This window comes from Drosophila gunungcola, assembly GCF_025200985.1.
Source record: "Drosophila gunungcola strain Sukarami chromosome 2R unlocalized genomic scaffold, Dgunungcola_SK_2 000004F, whole genome shotgun sequence".
Lineage (NCBI taxonomy): Eukaryota > Metazoa > Arthropoda > Insecta > Diptera > Drosophilidae > Drosophila > Drosophila gunungcola.
In genome coordinates, this window is record NW_026453167.1 from 2,894,220 (window position 1) to 2,917,872 (window position 23,653).

General features: G+C 42.2%; 1 protein-coding gene and 1 long non-coding RNA gene across 3 annotated transcripts; one reads left to right on the forward strand and one right to left on the reverse strand.

Annotated features, from left to right (window-relative positions):
• Window positions 1–6,301: 6,301 nt before the first annotated feature.
• On the forward strand, window positions 6,302–8,031 carry LOC128254003 (uncharacterized). 2 transcript variants are annotated; one of them, XR_008267508.1, is made up of 3 exons: window positions 6,302–6,460; window positions 6,541–6,846; window positions 6,908–8,031. It is a non-coding gene; the product is annotated as an uncharacterized LOC128254003 (long non-coding RNA). The 2 variants fall into 2 exon arrangements; XR_008267507.1 differs by having other exon boundaries at window positions 6,574–6,846.
• A 9,655-nt stretch (window positions 8,032–17,686) lies between these two features.
• Window positions 17,687–21,777, reverse strand: LOC128254092 (segmentation polarity homeobox protein engrailed). The gene is made up of 3 exons (XM_052982907.1): window positions 20,285–21,777; window positions 18,823–18,920; window positions 17,687–18,541 (listed from the first exon to the last, which is right to left on the reverse strand). Exons 1-3 carry the CDS (start codon window positions 21,588–21,590, stop codon window positions 18,293–18,295), a joined length of 1,653 nt encoding a protein of 550 aa, XP_052838867.1. The 5' UTR covers window positions 21,591–21,777; the 3' UTR covers window positions 17,687–18,292.
• Between the last annotated feature and the right edge of the window lie 1,876 nt (window positions 21,778–23,653).

Below are 23,653 nucleotides of genomic sequence, written 5' to 3' on the forward strand. Positions count from 1 at the left end.
GCGAAATATATATATAAAAAAAAACGTCTTAATTCGCCGTGAATGATTTACGGTTCGGTTTTGGGTTTCACATCGAAGGCGACACATTTGCTTGTTTGTATGGGGCAGTCGAACAAAGGCGAACGATACTACGTAACAACGGCCGCGTTATAACGTTATTACGTTTGGCATTTTATTCGCGAGGCTCCACTGTGCGTGGGAGTTTTCCGCGTGGCCTAAGTGATTTTTTATGGCACGCGTCTGGCGAAGATATAACTTCATAAAAAGTCAATTTAAGTTTAGTAATATTTTGCTGAATTTATAGTTGCGAGTATTTTGTTTAAGCATAATTTTTTATAGCCTCTGCCGGTGTGGAACTGGATTTGGACTCGAAATCGGATTCGAATGGGGGTCTTCAACTTTCTGTTTTGTTTTGAGAGAGAGGGCGAGCAAAAACGCGGGCATCGCCATGAGTCATTGGGTGCGAGTATATTACGTTATAAATTCAATAAATGTGACCATAAAAAGGCCCATTCAAATACCTTGTCCGCGTACATTAATCCCGCTGTCCTGCTCCTCAAGTCCCCGCCACCCCCCACGATACCCGTGATCCCCTTGATTCCCTTGACCCCCTTAACCCTTTGCAACAGCCGCACATTACAACGCCTCGAATGCTGCCGCACAGCTCCTTTAACCCCCCTGCGCCAAATGATTAATGTCTGGCAGCTCGCAGCCTTGGCGAGAGTTAAAGCCAGAAAACAGTATCCAACATCCAACAGTATCCAACATCCAGCATCCAGAATCCAGAATCCCGGGTCCAGAGTCCGAGTGTTCACGGAATGCTGGAGCGCAAGTAACCCGAAAAAAAGACAATACGCATAAATCTATGGGGTTGACACTTAGTACCCAAAGACCACAGACTTCAAATGAATTTGTTTTGCACATCCATGGGTGACTTGGTGGGGACTAGGCGGAGGGGGTCTGAGGGGGTCGAGGGGGCTTGGCGGGGCTGTTGAGTGGCGAGGCGTCATAAAATTGGCAACAAATTGTTTTCACGCCGTTTTAAATACACATTTTTTAGCCGATACTTGGAGACCGTTTAATGAGCGAAACCAAAAGGAACCAACGCAAAGCCGAACCGGGTGACCGGAACGAGAACGGGAACTAGAAATACACAGGGAAAAGGCTTACTATACTATTGAGTGACCTATCCTTTTATTCATTTCAATCACTTTCTTAAGGACAATATCAAAAGCTAAGATTTTTAATAAGAAAATTGTTAAGTGGTACAATGATCTTAAATTTGCGATCTTGTTCCAAACGAACATTCCAATTGATTTAAAGATTTTAATTTTAAATTTCTAGAAATATTTTTAAATATTATATTAATTAAATTAATTATTTCTATGAATGTGTCGCATTCAATTATATGTCTGAAATAAAATAAAATTAAATTCTATAGTCTAAATTATTATGCTAACATATCACGGTGAAAAAAATATCACCAAGAAAAAAGAATTTTGATTTATCAAGAGATTTCTTGCAAGAAATAATAAACCTAATATCCAGGCTTGATAAGAGATATGGCCAAAATAATGTAAACGCCTTTTTTTCTCTGCATGTTGAACGACATTCTGCGAGTTGACGGACGCTCCACGTTGAGCGTTACTTGGTTGCTGGACTCGCCAATAAATTTGCGGCTAAGGAGATAAGCTTATAAATTTTAACTGTAATTATGCGACACAAGATTTATGAAGAGTCCGCCGGCCAACTTGGTTGCTGGCCATCTCGGCCCTTTCAGCTTGGGATTATTAATGAAACACCAACTTACAGCGAAATGCGCTCACACTTTGTGGGGGAAACGGGGACTGGAGAGTGTGTCTGTTTCGGCGGGGCAAAACTAGCTAGAGATTTACGAGCATTTAACCATTTGGCGGCGCTTCTAATTCCTTCGACTTAATGAGTTTTTGGGGTTGACTTTGACGCATGCAAATCCAAATTCCCCTTCAAGGGTTTATCTTCTCAGGCCCTTGGTTTTAGACTTTACGCCGACTTTATCGATCCACACACACACACACTTGTGTGTGGGAGTGGCTCGTCTCATGAGACAGATCAAAAGGGGGAATAAAACGAGGGACCACCCACGTAGCGCCAATCGCTTGAAGAGATCTGCGTATTTGACATTGCTGCTCAGCGAGTGGAGTTGCCTCATTACGCCTGCGCGCAGACAATCGCCAAGATCAAGCTACAACAAAAAAAAGAACAAGTAAATAAATAAAAGGGGAGATGAAGAACCACAATAAAAGTATCTTTAAGATACGGCGTGGGAGCTGCAAACGAAATATCTGCGATAATTTCATCGCGCTCTTCGATTGAGCAAATGAGTATCAGCTCTGGCTCTGATTATTAAGCTGTAGTCTTTTTGGAATGGCAAATTTAATAAAATAGCTTGGTTGCTGTGAAACAAGAGACGCATCTTTATAGCCACCATAACATGGTTGGTTTAAAGGAGTAAATCCGCTAAAGACAAAGGTAAGTGGATGGGTTCTAGAAACTATAAATAGCTAATGCCTATTCTGCTTATTTTTTTATTTTCGTTTTAAGATGTCGTTACAAGTTATCAGATATGAAATGGAAATGGAACGAGTCACTAAAAATTAATGTTTGTATTGGTAAATGCAGATAAATTCCCCATTAGTATTTCTATAGAAGCTTAAGCCATACAAGCATAGTAATAAAATAGTTTACCTGGAGAAAATAATTATGAATTTTTAAGTTTTAGGATTATATGCCAATAAAGGTGTGAAATTGAACACTAAATTTAAGAACATCTGGTTCTTTTTAAGTGTGCAAAATGCAACAATTTTAGAGTATAAGAAATAATGCAGAACAATTTGCCATAATTTTAACATCTGAACAAGAAATAACTAAACGTAAAAGGCAATTTATTTCAAAGTTTTCCAAAGAAAACAAGCGCAAGAGAAAACACCATTGCCACCTGCCAAACAGGTAAATACCGAAATTTGGGTGGGCTGGGTTAATTATGCAATGAAAATGCCTCATAGCTGCCAGTGACATATGAAAATGGGAAATTACATTACGTTTTCATTCGTGCCCGGCCGACAAACGGGAGCGTACTCGAAGTGCCATTCGAGCGGAAGTATCTTGTTAACATGCAAAACAAGCCATTCTGAACCCGGAGAACCCGGAGGGGGAACCGAGCTGTTTATGAACCCGCCGAAAGTGTGGAGCTGTGGATACGGATACATGTACTGACTCACCGAAAGTTGGTTGGCGATCCCACCTCTTCAATTCAATTAGGAAATACCAAGGGCAATCGGAACTGGTAGAAATGGAGATGGGGCAATTCGTGGGGGTAGAATCGTGGAATGGAAAGCCGCATCGTAAAATCTAACGATGTGGGCCCCACCCTGGGATTGCATTTTCATGGCACATTTGCAGCGCAATTTTAATTGTATCAATGGGCAACCCGGCAACGGCAACGGCAACCCTTTTTCTTTTTTTTATTTTGCCCTGGCCTAAACGCGATTGGTCACGCATGTCCGTGCGCTTGAGAAACAGGACTAGGACTATTGGGATACGAAATGGAAGGCCGGGCAATAAACACGTAAGCCAATGCCTAAATAATATTTAAAGTGTTATAAAACTGTCACCAGGACAACCGGCAGATGTCACTCGAGTGCCTTTGATATTGGTTTTCTTTCTCGATTAAAACGTGGCTAAACATCTGTGACCTGCCCACCAAACAACCACCATCAATTAGACACACTTCAACTCCCCTGACAGCCCCGGAGTGCTGTCAAAACAGAAATTGATCGCGTCTGGGACTGGGAATGGGACTTTGAAAATCGTGGGTGTGTATCCGCACCTGAAGGGTTCAAATCAAAACATTACTTGCATAAATTAATGGACAAAGCGGTGGACAACCGCAACTGTGTGAGAATTCACAATTCACAATTCACAATTGGCAAATGACAAATGACAAACGGTGGCAAGGTCGCACATTCCCAGAAGCCAAAGCCCTTTAATAGTACACTCCCCGGGAAAACACCAGACACCACGTTTGCTGCACTACACTTACGGTTAGTACGGGGCTCCTCTGGGGAAAAAGAAGGGGTGATCGAAACCCAGCAGGTGGTGGCAGTGACCAACCATCAATGTATCATCAAACTAGCAACAGTGAAAGTGCCCTCTCTCGATCAAGAAAAATAGGAACCCATTTTGAGAAAACCGAAACTTCTAAATGATATGCACAGTAGCCAGGCTTCGGGGAGGTCCAATTAATCGAGTGTCGAGTCGGACATACAAATTAAAGGTCATAAATCCACGGTGAGGCCCTTGTTGAAAGTGCCCCGCGGAAACGAAGGAAATGTCACCGAAAATTATGAAGGTTTGAAGCCAACCCTCGATTCATTATGCACCAAACGTGCGCATTAGACCAGGCCAAAAAACCGGGAAGCGCTTGCACTGCAGTTAGGGGTCCTCGAACTGTGAGATACACATAGGAAAATTGGTGATTAATTTAATGGCTTTTCATATTAATACAAAAGCAACTTTATTTTAAATTGCTGATATCTATTTTATTAACCTTGATTACAATATCTATAATATTGGCTTAAAAATATGCCCTCAGGGTTTTTGAATGACATTTTTAAAGTTTATGAAATTTATATAAGCATGTATTGTTGCTATTCTATGCATTTAAGGTTTTAAAAAACTGATTTTTCAGACAAACTGCTTCTGAAAACAACAAGTTTTTTATTTAGGGTAATTTACTTTACACACAACATTTTTCGTATATAATTTTTACATTTATGTTTTGTAGTTTTCTGGAACTTGTTATATTTAATTTGTATTAAGTTATATATTATTTATTATTTTCTTTTAGGCAAAAGTCTAAGAAATCGTTTCATACCATTAGAATGGTACAATAAAAAATAAGCAACTAATATAATATTAATATTTTCTCGGTGCAGTTGCACAAGTTGTCGCAACGATGTTGTTGTCGCTCTTGTGGTTGCCACTTGGCAATCTTAAGTCGGTCAGCGCATGCGCGCTTGCATATTAAAAGCAGAAAGTCGATGGAAGGAGTGGCTTTGGGGATGGGGATCCCAATTCCGATCCCGATCCCGAGTCCCAAAACCGAAACTGAAGCCCAGACAGGGTAGATCGATGTTGCTCATTAGTATTATGCTCATATGCATACGTGATCGCAGTTATGATGAGTGACATTTGATCTTGTTTTGTGTCAAATTAAGAGGCTGCAGCTGGCGCGGAGATCTGGGGATGCTGCTGATATACAGTATACAGTATGATGATCGTGCGACCTTTTTTTTTTTTTGTTAAGGCCCACACTTAAGCCGTTGAGTGCTTGATTCCTGGTACTTTGGGGGCGCTTCATCGGGCCACACGTACTGCAGGATCAATCTGAATCTGAATCTGAGTCTGAATCTGAGTTTGAGTCCGAATCTGAATCTGCCCCTCGATGCGAGATGTATCTGTATCTGCGTTGTCATGATTTGGCACTCGAGTGCCACTCCACGCCCTGGTGGCTTCGGTTAATAAAAGTTGGCACTGGCACTGGCACTGAGGGTAGATTGGTCCCCATCTCGGTGTCTTCACTTCTTTTTCTGTGTTTTTGTATTTTTGTATTTCGATTTTTTTATTTTCGTGTGTCCGATGTCTGATGGCTCAATCGAGGGACCACACGGGCAGTTGTCCGAAATCTGGAGCAAACCTGTTGCCGCCTCAAGACTCAAGGGCTTCTCTGGATGATCTTTTTGTGTTGGCTCATATGCAGATGACAGATCGCAGGACCACCGAGATCTTGATCCATTTGGCCAGCAGCAGCAGTACGGCACACATGCGATCGAGCGATAAGGATGGCTAAGAGGCTCCTTTTTCCAGGTGGGTGATCCTTTCAAGTGGAGAGTGTGCAATGATCGCTGATCCCGTCAGCGAATTTGACGTTTCTATGTTTAATTTTCTATTACAAAGTAAGTTCTCGTTAATTTATAAAAATATGTCCCTAAAACAAAAGTGTTAGCATCATAAGCAGCCGACTTAGCAATGTTTTAAAAAGAAATACATCATAAAAATAATAACTGAAATATCAAGAAAAGATTTTTAGGATTGGATCTTATAAAGAAATTATTAACTTTCAATTTCATGAACAAAAAAAAATGTTTTTTATATATTCTAAATATATATATATATCCCATTTAAGTACAACAACTGGATTACAACAAATGAAATAAATAAACCTCAAAATTAGAATCGTTATCAGTTGGCTTTATTTTTGACTACTTGACAGCATTTCTCTATTTCTAAATTGATCTGCTTAGATGCCAATCAACGAAAGTGATTTGTCGCCGCCCATTTGTCAGTGTACAAAACACTCATCTGAGCGATTGTCAACCGTCTCTCAGCACTCCTATCCCCGCGATAAGAATAAGCCATGGTAATTGCATGAGTCACAAGATCATTGTCCGCAGATTAATTTACCCTGGACATCCATCCATCCATCCATCTCGGATCCAGCTCAACACTTTTTTGTCTTCCACCTCCCTTTAGATTAATCACTGAGACTGAGGACGGCCTGATGAATTGCTGACCACTGGCTGCTGTCCACCGTCCACCGTCCACTGTCCATATTGACTCATTTGGCGCGATCCCGATTTGGCTTCGGATTGAATGGGCTAAGTGGCTGGACTTTGAAGATCTAGCTGCGGATAAGCCGCTGATGAATATGTTCAATGAATGAAAAATGTTGCGGCCATAGCTATTTTAATTATGCTCGCTCAACTGTATAAAGTTATGTATATGTATATGGTGTGCCCTATGGTGGTATGTATATTTCTTGGTTTTTCATTTTTACTTTAATTAAGCCATAATTTATCGCCAACAGCACGCGGACACGCAGACCTCGACAAAAAAAGGGCCACACTCGTTGCGGTCTCCTCGGCTCACCTGTATACCTATATGTATGTATATTTTCTGCCCACTTGGCCGACACCTGCCCGTGTAAATTACCCAACAAAGCGTTCCAAGTTGCTCCACGCGACACTTTTGGCTTGGCCATATGCTAAAGTATCTATCCAGGGGGAAGACTCCAAAGACTGGGAGTGATTTAGCCAGCCAGCCAGTTAGCCAGCCAGCTAGCCAGCCAGCCCGGTGGTCTAATTAGAAACGATCTTGTCAATTAGCCAGCGAACTGGCCACCGGGGAAAGAAATGGAAGGTGGGCTAAACTCAGGCCCCAAACCATGTCATGTTGTCTCTGGAGTTTTTACCGAAATTGTGTTCGAGCCTGTGTTAATTTTTTCTCGGTCGGCCACTTGATCGATGCGAATACACGGTTTGGGAGAAATTATATAGCTGCTGTGGCGCGGTCGATTCAAATTTTTCAATTTCTCAAAACCCCAAAAAGCAACAAACGAAAAAAAAACATACAGTGAGCAGTACATGTTGTCCAGCGGGATGCGAGTTGTCCCCAGAGAAGATGCGGTGCGCAGGTGACTGTGGTCCGATTTACCTGGAATTCGACGCTTAACTAATGATGCTCATCAGGCTGCTCAATGGACCCAATACCAATCCCAATACCAATACCAATCCCAATCCCAATGCTCGCCGGCTACCGTATCTTCGATCTCCGGCGAGCAGTGTGTTTCCATGGAAGATCGGCGCAACGCCAAACGAAAATCAATTTTCAAACCGCGCTTAATTACCCATTATGAAAAATTGCAGTCGTTAATGTTTTCGGTTGCCTATCAAAATCAGTTTTTCCAAATAAAACAAAAAAAAAAGGGGGGGAGAGAAGAGGAATGAGGATCACCATTCACCATGATCAGCGTCATCATCATCTGAGGCAGCAGCAGCGTGGACCGTTGAGCGTTGAGCGTGTAAAATGCTTTTCCGCGTCTCCGACTCGCAGAAACCTTTGGCCCTGTTGCAAAATGCGGCAGCCACAACAACTGAAAAAGCTCAAGGGGAGGAGGGCAGCGGCCGGAACAACAACGATTTTCTACACTGATAAAAAACTACAGCAAAGAATGTTTAAATGGCTAACAATAAAATCTATTGAGTTATTAATTAATAAAAATACTATCAACATTTTATTTATTAAACATATTCTCAGTTTTCTGTTAGTTGTTAAGTAAGCAATTAAAAAAAATATATTCCATAGAAGAAGAAGAATTTATTAAAAGGAATAATGTGTAGTGAAATAAAGTAATATAATTAATACTTGATCAATAATATAGCATTAAACAAAATTTCATAATAAACGAATAAGTATAAAATAGCCTTTTCAATATTAGCTTTTGTTCAAAAAAATATGATCCTGAAAAAAAGTGCAGTAAAGGTTACTTATTAGTTATTTTAGTTGTACTTTTCTTTATTGCCAACTTGACACTTAGGGTAAGAAAAGTTTAAACTGTAGTTCCAAAATCAACAAAGACCTCATCGACTTCTGATTTAGAATATTTATTGATTGTGAATTGATGCATTTCCCAAATGTCATTTAATTAACCATATATTCTCATAAAAAAAGTGTCTTATTTGCAAGTCCCCCCCAATTTGGCTCAGTGCGCATACCCGACTCGTCGCAGACACGGCATCTGGACCACCCAAGTTGCCGGCTTGGACTCGGACTGTACGAGTTGCCCCATTGGCGAGCGAGTGGCTATTAAGCCAGCCCCAAGCCGGGCCACTCGATGATTACTTGAAATTCAATTGCAGTCCATTAGGAGTGATTAATATGTATGCGATTCGGCGGCAGCCGAAGAAGCACCACAGTGCGGAAACTAAGAGCGCAGATGGCCGGGCGAAGAGATCCTCGAAAAATGCACTGCACTTAAAATTATTGACACTTTGGCGATCGCGGCGGCTACGTGAGGCGGCTACTGTGATGCCGTCTGATGGGCTAACCTCTAAAGAGAACGTTTAAGAGAGTGCAAAAAGTTACGAAGAATTCAGCCAGAAGACTGTCTTCTGAAGACGGCCTGTTCCCGAAGACACTGCACTGTGCAACTTGGGACCACACACGACGATCGAGGCTGCGCCACAGGCTGCTCTGGGCAACGGAAGGCGGCAACATCGACAGTAGTTTTGCGGCTCGTTTGCTGCGTGGACTGCTCCACCGATCCCCATGATCATCAAAACGGTCATGATCATCATCGCATTCATGATCCTCCTCCTGAACGCGGCGCCAAATTGCAGCAAAGTAAAACAGCGTTTAGCATTGTGCTTGTAATGATCTTGGTCAGGCAATCCGAGGGTCTGCCATCCGCAAATCTACCGGCGAACTGAAGAAACCGAAGAGAGGTACCGAGATTCTCCGCGACTTAAGAGAAGACGATCTGAACGAGTTAGCGCCTGGGAAAAGGGTGTAATAATTTATGTATTTTGATTAGACTGAAGGTTTTTTGTGTGACTGGGCCTTGGGGTTTTGCCTTATAATTGATAAGTGCTTTTGAGATACTTTTTAATGGAGCTAATAAAATATATATGTTGAGCTTTAAGATACGTCTCTATCTTTCAAGGGTAACTATGTGCTTTAGATACTTGGGTAATTTAATATACCTACACTTAAAGCTTTAAGTTAATTTACCTAGCTGACATATTTATTTGATATAAGTTTTGTCAGGACTTAGGAATTTTAAGGACTTATTTAAGATAGGTATAATTTACCACCTCTGACTCTTCAATTTATTAGTCGTTCTGAAGGGTTTCATACATAGAATTTGAAATTGAGTAACTGTTTTGGTAGCTTATATTTACTGATCAACTTGCTATGAATTTTTTGTAATGCTTTATTGTAAGTAAAAAATCAAAGACCCTTAAAAATATATTTTCTATTTCATCAATATGTTCTTAATGTGTTTTTAAATAATTAACTTAAGAAGTCATTGATCAACTTGTTTTCTTTTAAGGCTGAATATCCACTGATAATGACGCACCCACTTAATTGTTTTGATCTCAATTAAAGCAATTTGGTTAAAGTGAACGAATAAGGGCAGCCTATATCTTTCCAGCGAATTAGATGTCTTTCACCATTAATTTGACGCGGAGATCAGCTCAATTACACCACTTCTGCCTTTTATCGCACTAATTACACTTGGAGCTCGGGATTGCTGCGATTGCTGCGATTGCTGGTGACTCGGGGATTTAGGGTCTTTGGAGTTGGGCCCATAAAAATCACATCAAAGTCGCGTCCGTTTCGAAAACTAGTTGCTATAAAACTGCAATTACCCGGCATGCACTAAAACGCTCAGTTCGCAGCACTCGGATTTATGGCCAACAGAAAAAGGCAGTTACAAGAAAAAAATTGGGGGGCCAAAGTCCGAAAGAAACGCGCATTAAATCTCGCCTCACCACCCACTCGCAAAAGGTGGATTTTCCTCGTTTTTCTATTCCTTTTCTTTTTCTGGCAAGGCAATTCTTCTTGGGCGAAAAGAAGAGGCCAACAAAAGCTCAATTTGTACCTCAATTAAGGCGTCGACCATGGCACAGTGGAGAGAAGCAAAAAAGCTCCACTGCTTGTGGCGCATTTCCGTTTCCGGTTGGGTGTGGTGTGGTGTGGTGTGGTGGGGTTGGAAAAACCCCTCCCACCTCCCTCCCCACGCCCATGAATTATGGCCAAGGTTCGTGCTCAGAGGCGCTGCACGGAGCCAGATAAAAACTGTTTGGCCGAAATGTTCCGCTGAAACGTCGTCCTGACTCCTGAATGGAGAGATAACCAACGGCGGCGCGCGATTTTCAACACATTTGCCCGGATACATATACATCCTTTTTCTGCTGCGTTAGCAGGGTTACTACTCCGCCAACCCCCACCCTCTACCCCATCGCTTTTCCACGCTTTTCATTCGTTTTATTGCGCCAATGTTCAGGCTGCAGTTTCGCCCGGTTTTCCACGCTATTTTTCTCCTGTTTTTTGTTTGCCTTATTGAGCTTTCAGCACTTTCGCTTGGCTTTTCTCTCGTTTTTTTTTTTTGGCTTTTTTGGGGTGGCGCCGCTGGCAAAAAAAGTGCAGAATCAAATAATTTACTTTCCAATTCGCGCTGAGATCACGTTTTTAATTTGAAAATTTTTACAACTTGCGCGAAGCGAACAATGTTTATTTTTACACGCAGTCCAACGCGAAAACTGGTGTGGGGTGTGAAAAGTGGGTCCTTTTTTTTCCGGGTGTGAATTCAATTCCAAGTGCTGCGGATTTTACTCCCCTAATCGGGAATCAGCGCTGAATTTGTTTATGAAGCCCGCTGCTACCAATTAACCCTGGTGTGTGCCTTGCTTTTTGTGTCGTTTGCTCACTTTGCATATGGAAAGCAATTTGTTTTGCTGTTTGGTAACTTTTACAACAAGTTTTTGAACGCTTAAAAGGGTAGCCAAGACCTTGAGATACTCTAAGTGGACAAAACAAAGTTGAAGTTTAAGTTAAGTAAAGGTAATTTAGGGATTCTAAGTATTGAATAACAATAAGAATTTTTAAGTAAAATTTTAAGTAAATTTTGCAATTATGAATTCTTTTTTTTTTTAAATATTGGTTAGATTAGTTTGCTGACATACAGTGTTGAATAATTATATTTTACTTTCAAAAATTTGTATACTCTTTAAATATTATAAGTTAGAATTTACTAACAGCAAATAATATATTTATAACTGGAACATAAAAACATAAACAAATTTGTCTTTCTTTAATTTTCCTTTCGATTAAATTGAAAGTCAAAATAATATCAAAATAATATCAAATATGATATTATGCTTTTGATTAAAATACATTATTTAAACATACCTTTTATTTCTGCTCACCCAGAAATTCTTTGCATGAATTCTAAAATCGAAAACGCAACAAATGTTGTGCCGCTGCGCAAACAATTTCCATTTAATTGGCGTGTATTTTTGGGCAAATATTTACTTTGCGGCCGGCACGAGTTATGTGTGTGTGTTTGCCAGGCTTGATTAATTAAACGGCGGCTTTTCGGCCACCCACAAACCTAACACGCATATGTACGTGAGATTTTGATATATGATTGCAAGGCCCGAAAACCTTGGCGATCCGTAATGGTGCAATGCTGGCTGAATCAAAAGGTAAAAACATTTCGCATAACGCGAATTTCATCGCATGATAAATGAGGGACTTCCGCTGCACTCGCTGCGATCGAAAAGGAGCGACTTTCGAGTCTTATTGTTTGTCATATTCAAATGCCAAAATATTGTCATTATCGGTGAGGTTGCCTGTGCTTATTTTTTTCTTTTTTTTTTGCGGAGCCCCATTGTTGGGGATCATTTGTCTCCCTGGCATTGACCACCTCTGCGTTCTCGTATCTTATGGCTAATGCATTTCTGGCCAGTTAGTCAGTCGGTCATTCATTTAGTCAGTCAGTCAGTCATTCCCACAGTTGCAAGGTTGTTGGTGCATTTCAATTAGGCGGAGTCTTTGGCCTGTTCGGTGGCCTGACCCACAGTTCAAATTAATAATTGTTTTCTCCTCCATCAAGTGGCGACCCAAAACCCAAACCCACCTGGCGGCAGACACCTCAATGCCATTTACATACACAAAATAATGTACGTTTTACGTTTTGCCATTAGGCATTAATAAGCACAAAATAATGTTAATAATGTCATCATTGCAACGCAGACCCACCGCTGAGGTGAAAACCAGCAAGCAGAAAGCCATTCGAACATGGGTTTTTTGTTGTTTCGGTGGGGTAATAAACGGCAGACCTGGCTCTCACCCATCGACATGCATTTATTCATAATATAATAATAATATATTTATGGCCATTGGACAGTGCTCATAAACGAAATGTTCAATTAATTTGGCTGTTTGATGGCGGCAATTACATCCGGAGACCCACCGCAAAAGGCGCCGCCGAAGAAGAAGCGTTTGGGTGTCTTTAAAATGTGTCTTTCCAATTCTTTGGTTAAGTGAGGGAAATTAACAGTTCCTTAGCACTTAATGGTATAATCTAATACCATTAATAATTTGATAGCTTGCTTTTAAATAAAGTTAGGCTTAGGCATGATTGCTCATTGATTATTTTTACAAACAATTTTAAAAGCTGTGGGGTAACTTTTGGCAAAGTAATAACAAAAAATAGCAATAAAAGTATCGTAATAAAATTCCTTATTTCCACCCAAAGACCCAGATTTTCCACCAAAAATTCACTGTTTTTCTTGTAAGGAGGTAATGTACCAAATATGGAATGTCATACATCGAATAAAATTGATGATCAATTTCCATTAATTTAATAAAATGTAATAACGAGTTTAACGATCGATATTTTCAGGGACTTTGTAGAAAACCTTAGTTTTTAAGTGTTTTTCTAGTTTTAAATTTGTGGACTTTCTTACAGTTTTTGTTAACTTTTATAACAGTTTAGTACAATTTTTTACAAATATTAAAATTTGTATATGCCAAACTAGAAAGCTCGGTAGAATTGAAAAACCAAAGTTTCCTTTATATAGAGTAATTTGTAGCACTTTATGTTAGTTTCAGCTCCAGGCTGACCCCAATTGATACGTTTATTCTTGTTAAAATAAAATCATGCTCAATTTTTGTTGGTGCACAGATACATTTATATATAATGTAAACTATATACTTTACCTATACTTTTCAGGAATTGTGCTTCCGATAGTAGGAGTTGGAAACCTCGTTATTTGGGCGCCCAGTTCTGAGCCATTGATGTCGGAACGAGGCGCATGTGTTGACCAACTCAATTAGTATGGCATTGAGAGCAGTTAGCAGCTAAGGAGGTGCAAATCGCCGGCCAAACAAAGGCGCAAGCAGCTGAGCAATTAGCAGGCAGCAAATTGTACCCGCTCACGGACTTCGATACCAAAATTCCGAATGCAGAATGCGCCTAACGAAAGACAATCAATTACAATGGGTTAACAAAGCGCGCTCAAATATTTGGCCAGTGCTAAGCGCCATCGCGGGGAATGGGCTTAGGGTTAGCGGCTCAAATATTTGGCCAGTGCTAAGCGCCATCGCGGGGAATGGGCTCTAGGGGCTGTAAGGAGTTAAGATATGCTGTAGAAAGATACAAAGTTACAAAGATACACAGCCGATCAAATGCGTTGAGTCAACACAGAGCATTGACGTCTCGTCGAGTTGAAGGAGATGATGATGCCAGGGCTTAAAGAGTCAGCCTCAGCCTTTCTGGCCATGTTGGCGTTGACTTCTGCTGAAAATCCAAGCCAAGTGTGTGAGAGCCGGCCTCACCGGGCATTTGAATGTTTGTTTAGGCTGGAGCTGGAGCTGAAGCTGAAACTTGGCAGCCCATAATGTGAGATACTCATGAGATACTCCTCATGCCATTGGTAGCGCCGCGGCAAAAAAAAAAAATATGGAAAAAAATATGTAAGCGGGAGAGCGCCTGTCTGTTGGCCATAATTGAGTGCACTTTCCACGGAACTCTGGCAGCAGCCAGCTAGCGATTATGAAATGCCAACAGCTTCAGCATCAGCTTCAGCTTCAGCCTTAGTTTCACTGACAACTCACAAGCAACTCTGCCGCGCAAATGGCGAACATCAGGCGGTCGTAATCGTTACGTTTAAGTACGACTGTTTCGTATTTTATATATGCTTTTCCATTCCATCAGGGAGTAAATCTCGTAAATCAATTGATAAAGCGAAGCGGAAACAAGTGGCGCTGCGATGGGCCAAATAAATCTGCCGTCGCCCATTTCGACGTTTACTAGATGCCGGCATCGCGGCAATTAAGGCGACAAAACTGCAAAGTGCACCACCCAAAAAGCGCAATTAGCGATCTCCGGGGTTGTGGCGATCCGGGATGTGGTGTTAGGGGGCTAGCTGTGGCAGACACGTGTCCGTGGTCCCCGAAATCAAAAGGGGGCATTATTATTCACTCCAGCATCTTGAGCAGCATCTTCACACAGAGAGAAATATCACACAGGAACTTATATCATATCTGAAAAGCAACTTTCGATTTTTCTAAATACTTATTAGTTTTTTCAAAAAATTTGTTTTCTCCTTTTGTTTTTCTTTTTTATTAATGTGATAGGAATTTTGTTATTTTTCGTGACTAGCACATTAAATAATATGTTAAATTTACATGCTAGGATGTCAAATAAATAAAATAATAGTATTTTCAAAGCTTTTCAAAGAACCTCATTCATAAGTTCATCGCAGCTATGGAAATACCATAGATTTGAAATATATTTGAGATATTAAAAAAGGGTTAAAAGTATGTTGTTCAGAAAAAACTAAAATAATTTAAAACAAATACAAAAATAATGAAAATAAATTTTCAACCTTTAACTGACCTTAAACTGAAATAAGATTAAAATAACAAATTCAACATCACATTTGGCATAATTATTTGAAAAATATGTACTAAAAGTTATGTATTAAATCAAAATAATTCTAATTATCTCAGGTTTTTTTGCTGTGCAGATTTTGTAGTTTGCATTTTGTATTTGTAGCCAACGTCAAAGAGGCATAAATCACAGTCGGTATGAAAATGGGGATCGGGTTGGGAGGGGATGCTGCGCCCACACAGACGACTGACTTATGGAGTCGGCATATGTGTTTTTGTGGCTTTTTAATAGCTCGCTCGATGGATCGCATCGTCGCCCCCCCAAACTCCGTTTTTATATGCATATATGAGCATCCCCAACTAAATACCCCTTACATTGTATGCGCAATTGAAATTCCATCTTGAGCTGTCTGAAAGTGAAATTTAGTGTGTCACTTGGCAATTTCTGCTAATTAGAAGTGTTGAAAGTACTTGCTTTGATATCGAACCAAACAAAAAAGCGTTGTCAAACGACAGATTTTGCGGAACACACTTACATTATTCATTTGTAGCTTTAATCTACTTGACTTTTTGGTGACCCCGACATCTTTCGATGATATCTCAATAATCCCCTTTAATAATCGATTGTCGTATTATATAATTTGCCATCGTTTTGTTGGCCCAACTATTAGACAACAAATTACTCACACATTGCACACGCTAGGTTGCAGGTAATCAATTACAAATGACCCCATCGTTACAAAATTGATAGAGTCGTGCGGCAGTAACAATCAAATCGATGAATCAATACGGTTATTGAAAGTGATTCATTAGAAGTAGATTACAGCTTTAAGCACGATTTAAATTAAATGGTGCAAATTATTGGGTAGAAGTAAAGTAAATGATTATTAAATTCAGAAATTCGACTTTTCTGTCTATTTGTTGAACAATTAATTGTTATAAGGGAACATTTTATGGTTCATGACCAAACATTTGATCTTTTTATTTACGGTATTAAAGAAGATAACCTTAAAAGGTTTGTGTTTCTATCATATAAATTCATATATTCATATTCATGTTAACCAAACTATTACTTGAATTTTAAACTATAAATTAATACCACGAAAGTATCATAATAAAACTTATGTGGTTTAAACATAAGATATTAGACTACAGTGTTAGACTCTGTATAGAAATACAACTTAAAACTATAGGGGTGTAGGCTTTAATACTGTCTTAATGTATTTGTATTATTATATTAAATAAATAGATCAATTGGCTCAGGAAAAGTATAATCTTAAGACCTCTCCATAACATAAATAAAGTATACTAGTGAAGCCTAAAGAGATGTTGTCATACAGCAGATATACCCACCAAACTCATAGAGTGGCCAAGAAAAAAAGTTCATTAGATTTCCGCTTTATTTAACTCGATTTGCAGATACAGACAGATCGACAGATCGACACACCGACAGACAGATGGCGAGACAGATTGCAACGATGTTTGTGTGTGTATTGCTAATGGGCAAATTGTCTAATTGGTTCATTACGTGCACAAATGGATTTGCGCCTCTATAATTCGGACGATTTGAATCCGCCTTGGCTAAAACGCCGCGAGACATGCGAACGGATTTGAGCCTCAAGCTGTGCAATTAGCGTTTGGCATCAATTCATATTCGTTTTATACACTCGTACACATATATACGTTATACGTACGTATACGTATATATATACTTGTTCAACTGCAGTGCAAATCAACGCTTGCCAGTAAATGTCAGCTGCCCATCTCGCCCCCTCCTAATTTTGCATTGCATTGCATTTCGCGTTTGCATTTATTTTCAGCAAATTAACGCCGCTCGCCGCAAGATCTGTGCCAATAAATCATTTGATGCCGACTCGCAACTGACTGCTCCCTGCCGCTTTGTTGTCGTCTGTCCTCTGTCCTCTGTCTTCTGTCTCGTCACAGATATTTGTTTATAGTTTTCGCGGATTTGCCTTTAATTAAACGGAACGGAATCGAAGACCCAAGTTGCTGCCGTCACTCGGCGGCGGCCTCCGATTTTGATTCGGAATGTGATAGTGCAATTAGCGGCACCCTCGCCCGGCGACAAGTGTTCATGATTTAAAGTTGTTCACCCTTTGATGTGACAGTTGAAAAAATAGGGGAAAAAACAAAGGATCTTGGCGCCCTTTAATACTAATAATGCCACCGATTAACCCACATGTGAATTGTGACTCTATGGGTGGTATTTCCCCTTTTATCTCTGAATCTAAAAACAAATCTACTGACTAACCCAGATACAAAACATTAATGTTCATGCTGCTTTTTTTAAGAACTTATGGAATCTGTTCTTAATCTAATTATGTAACTTGAATGACCAAATTATTATGACTGTTTAAGGCTGATCCACAGAAAGAAACACAACTTTTGTTTTTAATTTTTTCCATAATTGTTTTATTTCTTTTTTTAAATTTTCTTTTCTTGAACTTGCTTTAGCACAAACATTTCATTGTTATTTTCTTAGGTGCATGTGTCAGCTATTACTTGCTCGTTAACATTTCGCTTATTAACTAAAAATACTCATTCATAGCAATCCTTAAGTGTGTAAACTAGGAATTAAGCTAGGGCAACTGTTAAGTTACTTAATTTACAGAGTGGTTCGTAAGCACATAATTTATAGAGAATAATAGCTATAGATAATTTTGTGTAGGAATAAGTGTCTGAAAGTCGAAGCTTTTAGAGTGCGACAAGTCAAGTGTTAGAGGATTACGAGTTGGGTGGATACGGCATAATACTTTCGGCTATCCAAGGGTGGTTAAATAAATACGCCAACAACTTACAGCTCGGATTCGCTACGGATATATCTTACGCTTAGCTAGGGTTATATATAATATACTATATATACAGAAAACATATGTACGCTACAATTATATCACATGAAAAACCATTTGTACGCCCTCGAATATTGCACGCCCCCTTTTGAAGGATGATGAAGCTCTCCTTGATCTTAATTTGGTGGTGATCTGACCGCTTAGGGGATCTGCCCGTTCATGCGCATCTCGAGCTCCTCCTCCTCCTTGGTCAGCGGCACGGTGGTGTGGTTGTACAATCCCTGGGCCATCAGCTGCAGGGCCAGCGGATTCTTGGAGCCCGTCGACTTCTTGATCTTGGCCCGCTTGTTCTGGAACCAGATCTTGATCTGTGCCTCATTCAGGCCCAATTCGCCGCTCAACTGCTGGCGTCTCCGCTCGGTCAGATAGCGATTCTCGTTGAACTCCCGCTGTAAGTGGACAAAATGGAAATACTGGATGAGTTTCGGATGGCACAGATACACTCCTAGGCAGGTAGGACAAATCAATTATTTGCGGTTTGGGCTGTGCGTGTCTAATTGGTTAAGTTAAGTACGGACAGGATGCGGTGGCCAGGATGCATTAACAGCGGGCGGTGTCAATATTTTGGTGCAAATATGACACAACAAACGGACGGCAAATGGATATGGGATGTGGGATATGGGATTTGGGATATGGCATATGGGACATACGAAAGGATATCGAATCTCACCTTGAGGCGGGCCAACTGCTCGCTGGAGAAGGCGGTCCTGGGTCGCTTCTCGTCGTTGGTCTTGTCCTTTGGCTGTTTGGGGCGGCGGTAGCGGGGTCCTGGAACATAAGAAGAACACAAAAAATACGTTAGTTATATTTGCATAAATGCGGCCGGCACACACACATACTATTAATAATATTAATGATTTAATTAGCATATGTCTGGGCGGAATTCCTGAGCTCTTGCGCTCCCTTTCGCGTGCTGGCGGGGAAGTGTTCAATTTGTCAGCTGTCAGCGGAAAAGAAGAACTCTAACGAACCCAAAGGTCGCAGAATGCGGCGGGCATATTTTAGGCAAATGATTTCCCAGCTAGCCCAGCTCTCTAATTAGCGACTTAGTCGAAGAGCCTGGCTAATTGGCAACTCGAGAGCCCGAGAGCCAAGTGCTTATTAGATTTCCACACATTGTAAATTTTAATTTAATTGGCCGCTAGTAAGTGGAGATCGTTTGATTAATTTCTAGCCGCCAAGCGAGGGGCTGCAATCGGAGGAGCTATCAACGCCTCGGCTTATGGGCTGCCATCGATTGCATTGACACCAAATTAAAAAACCATTGTGGGCCATAAAAAAGCACTTAACTCGTCAATTAACACACAGTCTAGAGAAGAGCTATAAGGAAAATCTCATAATGCTAAAGAAAAGAGTTTTCCTTTCGGGTTTCGGGGTTTTCCCCCCAATATTTTCTCCTCCGCTTTCCTTTGTCAATCGTCAGCGCGTTTTAGGGTCGCTCTCGCTGTCGCTGCTTCTGCTTGGCGTGTGTGCGTGACTTGTGACCTTCGACCTTCGACCCGAGGATCTAACAGTTCCGATATGATAGCCAAACACCGTCTGCGCTACATGTTGTCACATAAAGTGTCGCTCTTCAAAAGCAGCGCAGCGCTGCGTGAGGCCCAAAAATCGGATTCCGATTCGGAATGGGAATGGGAATCGTTATATGAACAAAATGGGAGTCAGATTCGGGCTCATTGCCATTGTCCGCGTGTCGCCTAATTGTGGCAGTGTCCTTGGGATTTATGACACAAAACAGAGCTGCTTGAAAGGCTGCCGCCACTATAGCGCTCCCCAAGGGTGGTCCCCAGTAACCATATACCATTTTCATGTGTCATGTAGCATATAGAACAGGGTTTCTTTGTTTTGACAAAGTTAAAAAGATGTTGTTTGACTTAAAAAAAAAAAAACTAATTCCTTGCACTTCTAGATAATAAGTAAGGATTTAAAATACTATCTTTAATTTGAAACCCGTTAAAGGCTTAGTTATTTTCACTTTTTAATATGGTTTAGATTGAAATCCCTAGTTTTTATAACACAAACGAAATAATTTCCTTATTTTTAAGACCGATGTTTCTATCTAATAATAATTTTCCTGAACTCCTATTTCTTTGCAGCTTTAGCTTATTTGATGTTTAGTTAAGTGTACTAACCTGAGCTGGGACGATCGCTGTAGCGGGTGCAGTACACCCAGGCGGGCCACATCTCGTTCTTGCCTCCCTCTGTGGTTGTGGATCCCGTTTCGGATCGCGTATCGTCCGAGGACTCCATGCCGGAGTCCCGGCTAACGGCGGATGGCGGAGGAATGGGCTGCGGCTGGGGACTGCTGGCATTGACACCGGATCCACTGGCTCCCAGTCGGCTGCTGGGCGAGGAGTTCAGCGAGCTGGCGGCGGAGGAGCATCCCGAAGAGGAGGAACTCGAGCTGGTGGCCACGGAGGATGAGCTGCTGATGGTGGAGGCATTGGAGGCGGGCGGTGGACTGGCCAAACTGCTGGCACTGCTGCTCAAGGGCGGTTGTGTCATCGAGGGAGCAGCCGGCTGACCAATCTGCGAAACAGCCTTGCACAAAGATCCCAAGGCGGACTTCTCCGGATTGGCATCGCTCATCTTGGAGCTAAGGGGTGGTGGGATGACGGCATTGGCGGCGTTCCTTCGCAGGCGGCTCTGCACGATCTCCTCGTGAATCCGGGGATAGGCAGCGGGATTGAAGCAGTTGAGGAAGTTGGCCCGCTCCAGCATCATGGCTGCAGTGGCTGCCGCAGCGGCGGCCTGCTGCTGCCGGCTAAACTCCAGCAGATCCACTCTTGTGAAGGCGGAGGGCGTGGCTGTCTGAGAGCGATTCGCCTCGAAGGGTCGGAAAATGCTGGCCTGGTTTTCCAGGGGCTTTCCCGGCTTCTGGACATCGCCGAAACGATCGCTTAGGATGTTCGAGATGGAGAAGGCCAGCGAGGGCTTGGCCGTCGACTGCTGCTGGTGGGCGGGTGGTGGCAGGCGTCCGCCGGCCGACGTGTCATCCACATCCACATCGATATCGTCGTCCTCCTCCTCCACGTCCTCCTCCTCGTTGGTTGTGTGCGTCTGGTTGTGGAAACTCATGTCACCGATCACGGAGTCGCTCTCCTCCTCCTTGATGGTCAGCGGGGTCGAGGAGGCGGGCGTGGAGCAGGAAGCTGGCGAGCCACTGCCACTCAGCCGCTGCTGCAGTGCAGCGGCATGGGCGTGGGCGGCCGCAGCAGCTGCCGCAGCAGCCGCCGTGGCGGCATCAAAGGCCATTGCCGGATGGTGGAACACCCCGGCGGCCAGTTGCTGCTGGTGCAACTGCTGCAGTTGTTGCAGCTGGTGCAGATGCTGCATTTGCTGCTGCTGTTGTTGCTGTTGGTGATGGTGGAGATGCTGCATTTGCAGGGTAACGGGACTGGGCGCTGACTGTGGACTGCAGCGATCCTCCAGGGCCATTGGGTTTTTTTTTTCGTTTGCTCGCGAAAGACACTTGTCACTGGGTCACTTGTCACTTCGCTACTGATTCCACTGATTGCTCAGATTCTCTGTGTTTCTCTGATTTCTGAATTCTGTTTTGTGATTGCTGTTCTCGTGTTTGGCTTTCGGCTGCTTGTTCCGACACGCACGTCTGTTCACGTCGAGCGCAACGACTGAATTAGTTGACTGCTTCGGCATCGCAGCGACGACGTCGGGGAGAGTTAACGCGAGAGCCGATTGAACTGTCATGCGGGAGCGAGAGGGCCGCATGTGGAAGGGAGAGAGGCGAACAGGACACAAGTGGCTAGGCCTACGAGTGCGAGCGGGTCGGCGAGTGAGTGAGTGACAGCAGTTGGTGACAGATGATGAGAGTGGTCCTACACTGATCGATTTTCGCTCTCTCTTTAGGCCTTGTCACCTGCCCTCTGCTAACCGGTTTCGCCGGCTCACTCACTCCTCCTAAGACTCCCACTCTCTTTTGCTCTCGCTGTCTCCCTCTCTCTCTCATTCTCTCTGTTGCCAATTTTAAGTGGGGTTGGGAGGGGGGCTTGTTAGGCGGCAATATGACTTTATTATGCGCATGCTGGAGCTGTCAGTCGGTTGACAACTGTGTCCCCAGCGAACTGCGCAGGCGCAAGCTCTCCCTCTCTCACGGGGCGTTCCTTAGCTAAGCTGCTATAGCTGCACTACTCACTCTGGCACAAAGTAAGCCAGGAAAATGGCTGCCTGTTCGCCAAAAGGGGAGAACCTACTGCCATCTCAGTCTTCGGACACTTTTCATAAGCATTTAGTTGTTGTTGATTTTGTTTTTGGCCGCGACGTTTCAATCTGCGTTTTCTACAGCCTACAACTTTATCGACACCACCTTTAAGCCAGGAAAAGAGGGGCGACCGCAAAGCTAATTGTTTTAATTTAAATGGGTATGGGGAGGGAGGGCTACATTACTAGCACCCCCAACTCCCTTAGAATAATTTGCGATTTTTCACAAAAATACGCTAAATACACAATGACCTTTTTTTTTCCTTCGGCCCCCCAATTAACCAGTTAAATGTGCCTTGAAAACCAGCTGACGCAATTGATTGATATTTAATTGACTTTTAATTTATTTATTTGCCCATCGAATATCGATTTGCCGTCAAGTCAAAAAAAACCATCGCTAACTGTCAAAACAAACTTGAGAAGGTGTTAAAAACGAACGCCATTTGGCATTGGACATTAACAATAGCTTTTTTTGGGAGGGCTCTAATCAAACGAAGATCTACAAATGTGAAACATGTGCTGCAAATAGCGAAGAGATTTGGGAATCCGAACATATAGCCGCTGATATATGGCACATAAATCAACGAATCTGTTCGAGCTGAATAAAACCGAAATCAAATAATGAAATCGCTAATGAATTGCCTTATGGCCAGCGGTATTTGTTGTGTTAATTTTTGAATAATAAAAGCGATCGATGTGCCATGTGGGCTTCTGATTTATGGACCAAAGGAGTTAATTAGAGGGTAATCTGGCCCCCACTCCCACCTACTTCCTGTTGCCAATTGTGACTTAAGCAATTCGGGCCAATAAACTACCGCCCAGACGATAAGCCATAATCCATATTTAGAGCACAATTCGTGGGTAACCTGTTCCACAATCAATGGACTGAAATTTATGCAATTTTTATGCGCATTTTTATTAGCATCAAATGGACTGGAATCAAATATAAATTAATAAATATTTTAACAGCATATGGATGAATTGAATTGCCGTTGAGAGGTCTTAACCGTTTCGATTCGGTCTTAACCGGTTCGAACGCACCTTCCAGTCTGCGGTCAGCCATTAAAAGTCGAAGTTGGAAAAACTGGAAACTGTTCGCTCTTGTTCCCCTTCGATTTTCGAAGTCGAATAGCTGGTTGTCCCGCTTGCTCCCTGTTGCTGTCTCGCTCCCCCCGCCCTGCTCTCTCACGCATGACAACAATGGCTGCTGCCTCTCTCTCGCACTCCCCCTCTCTCTGTCGCTCTCGCGCTGTATGTTGTTGCCGTCGGCAGCTGTTGATTTT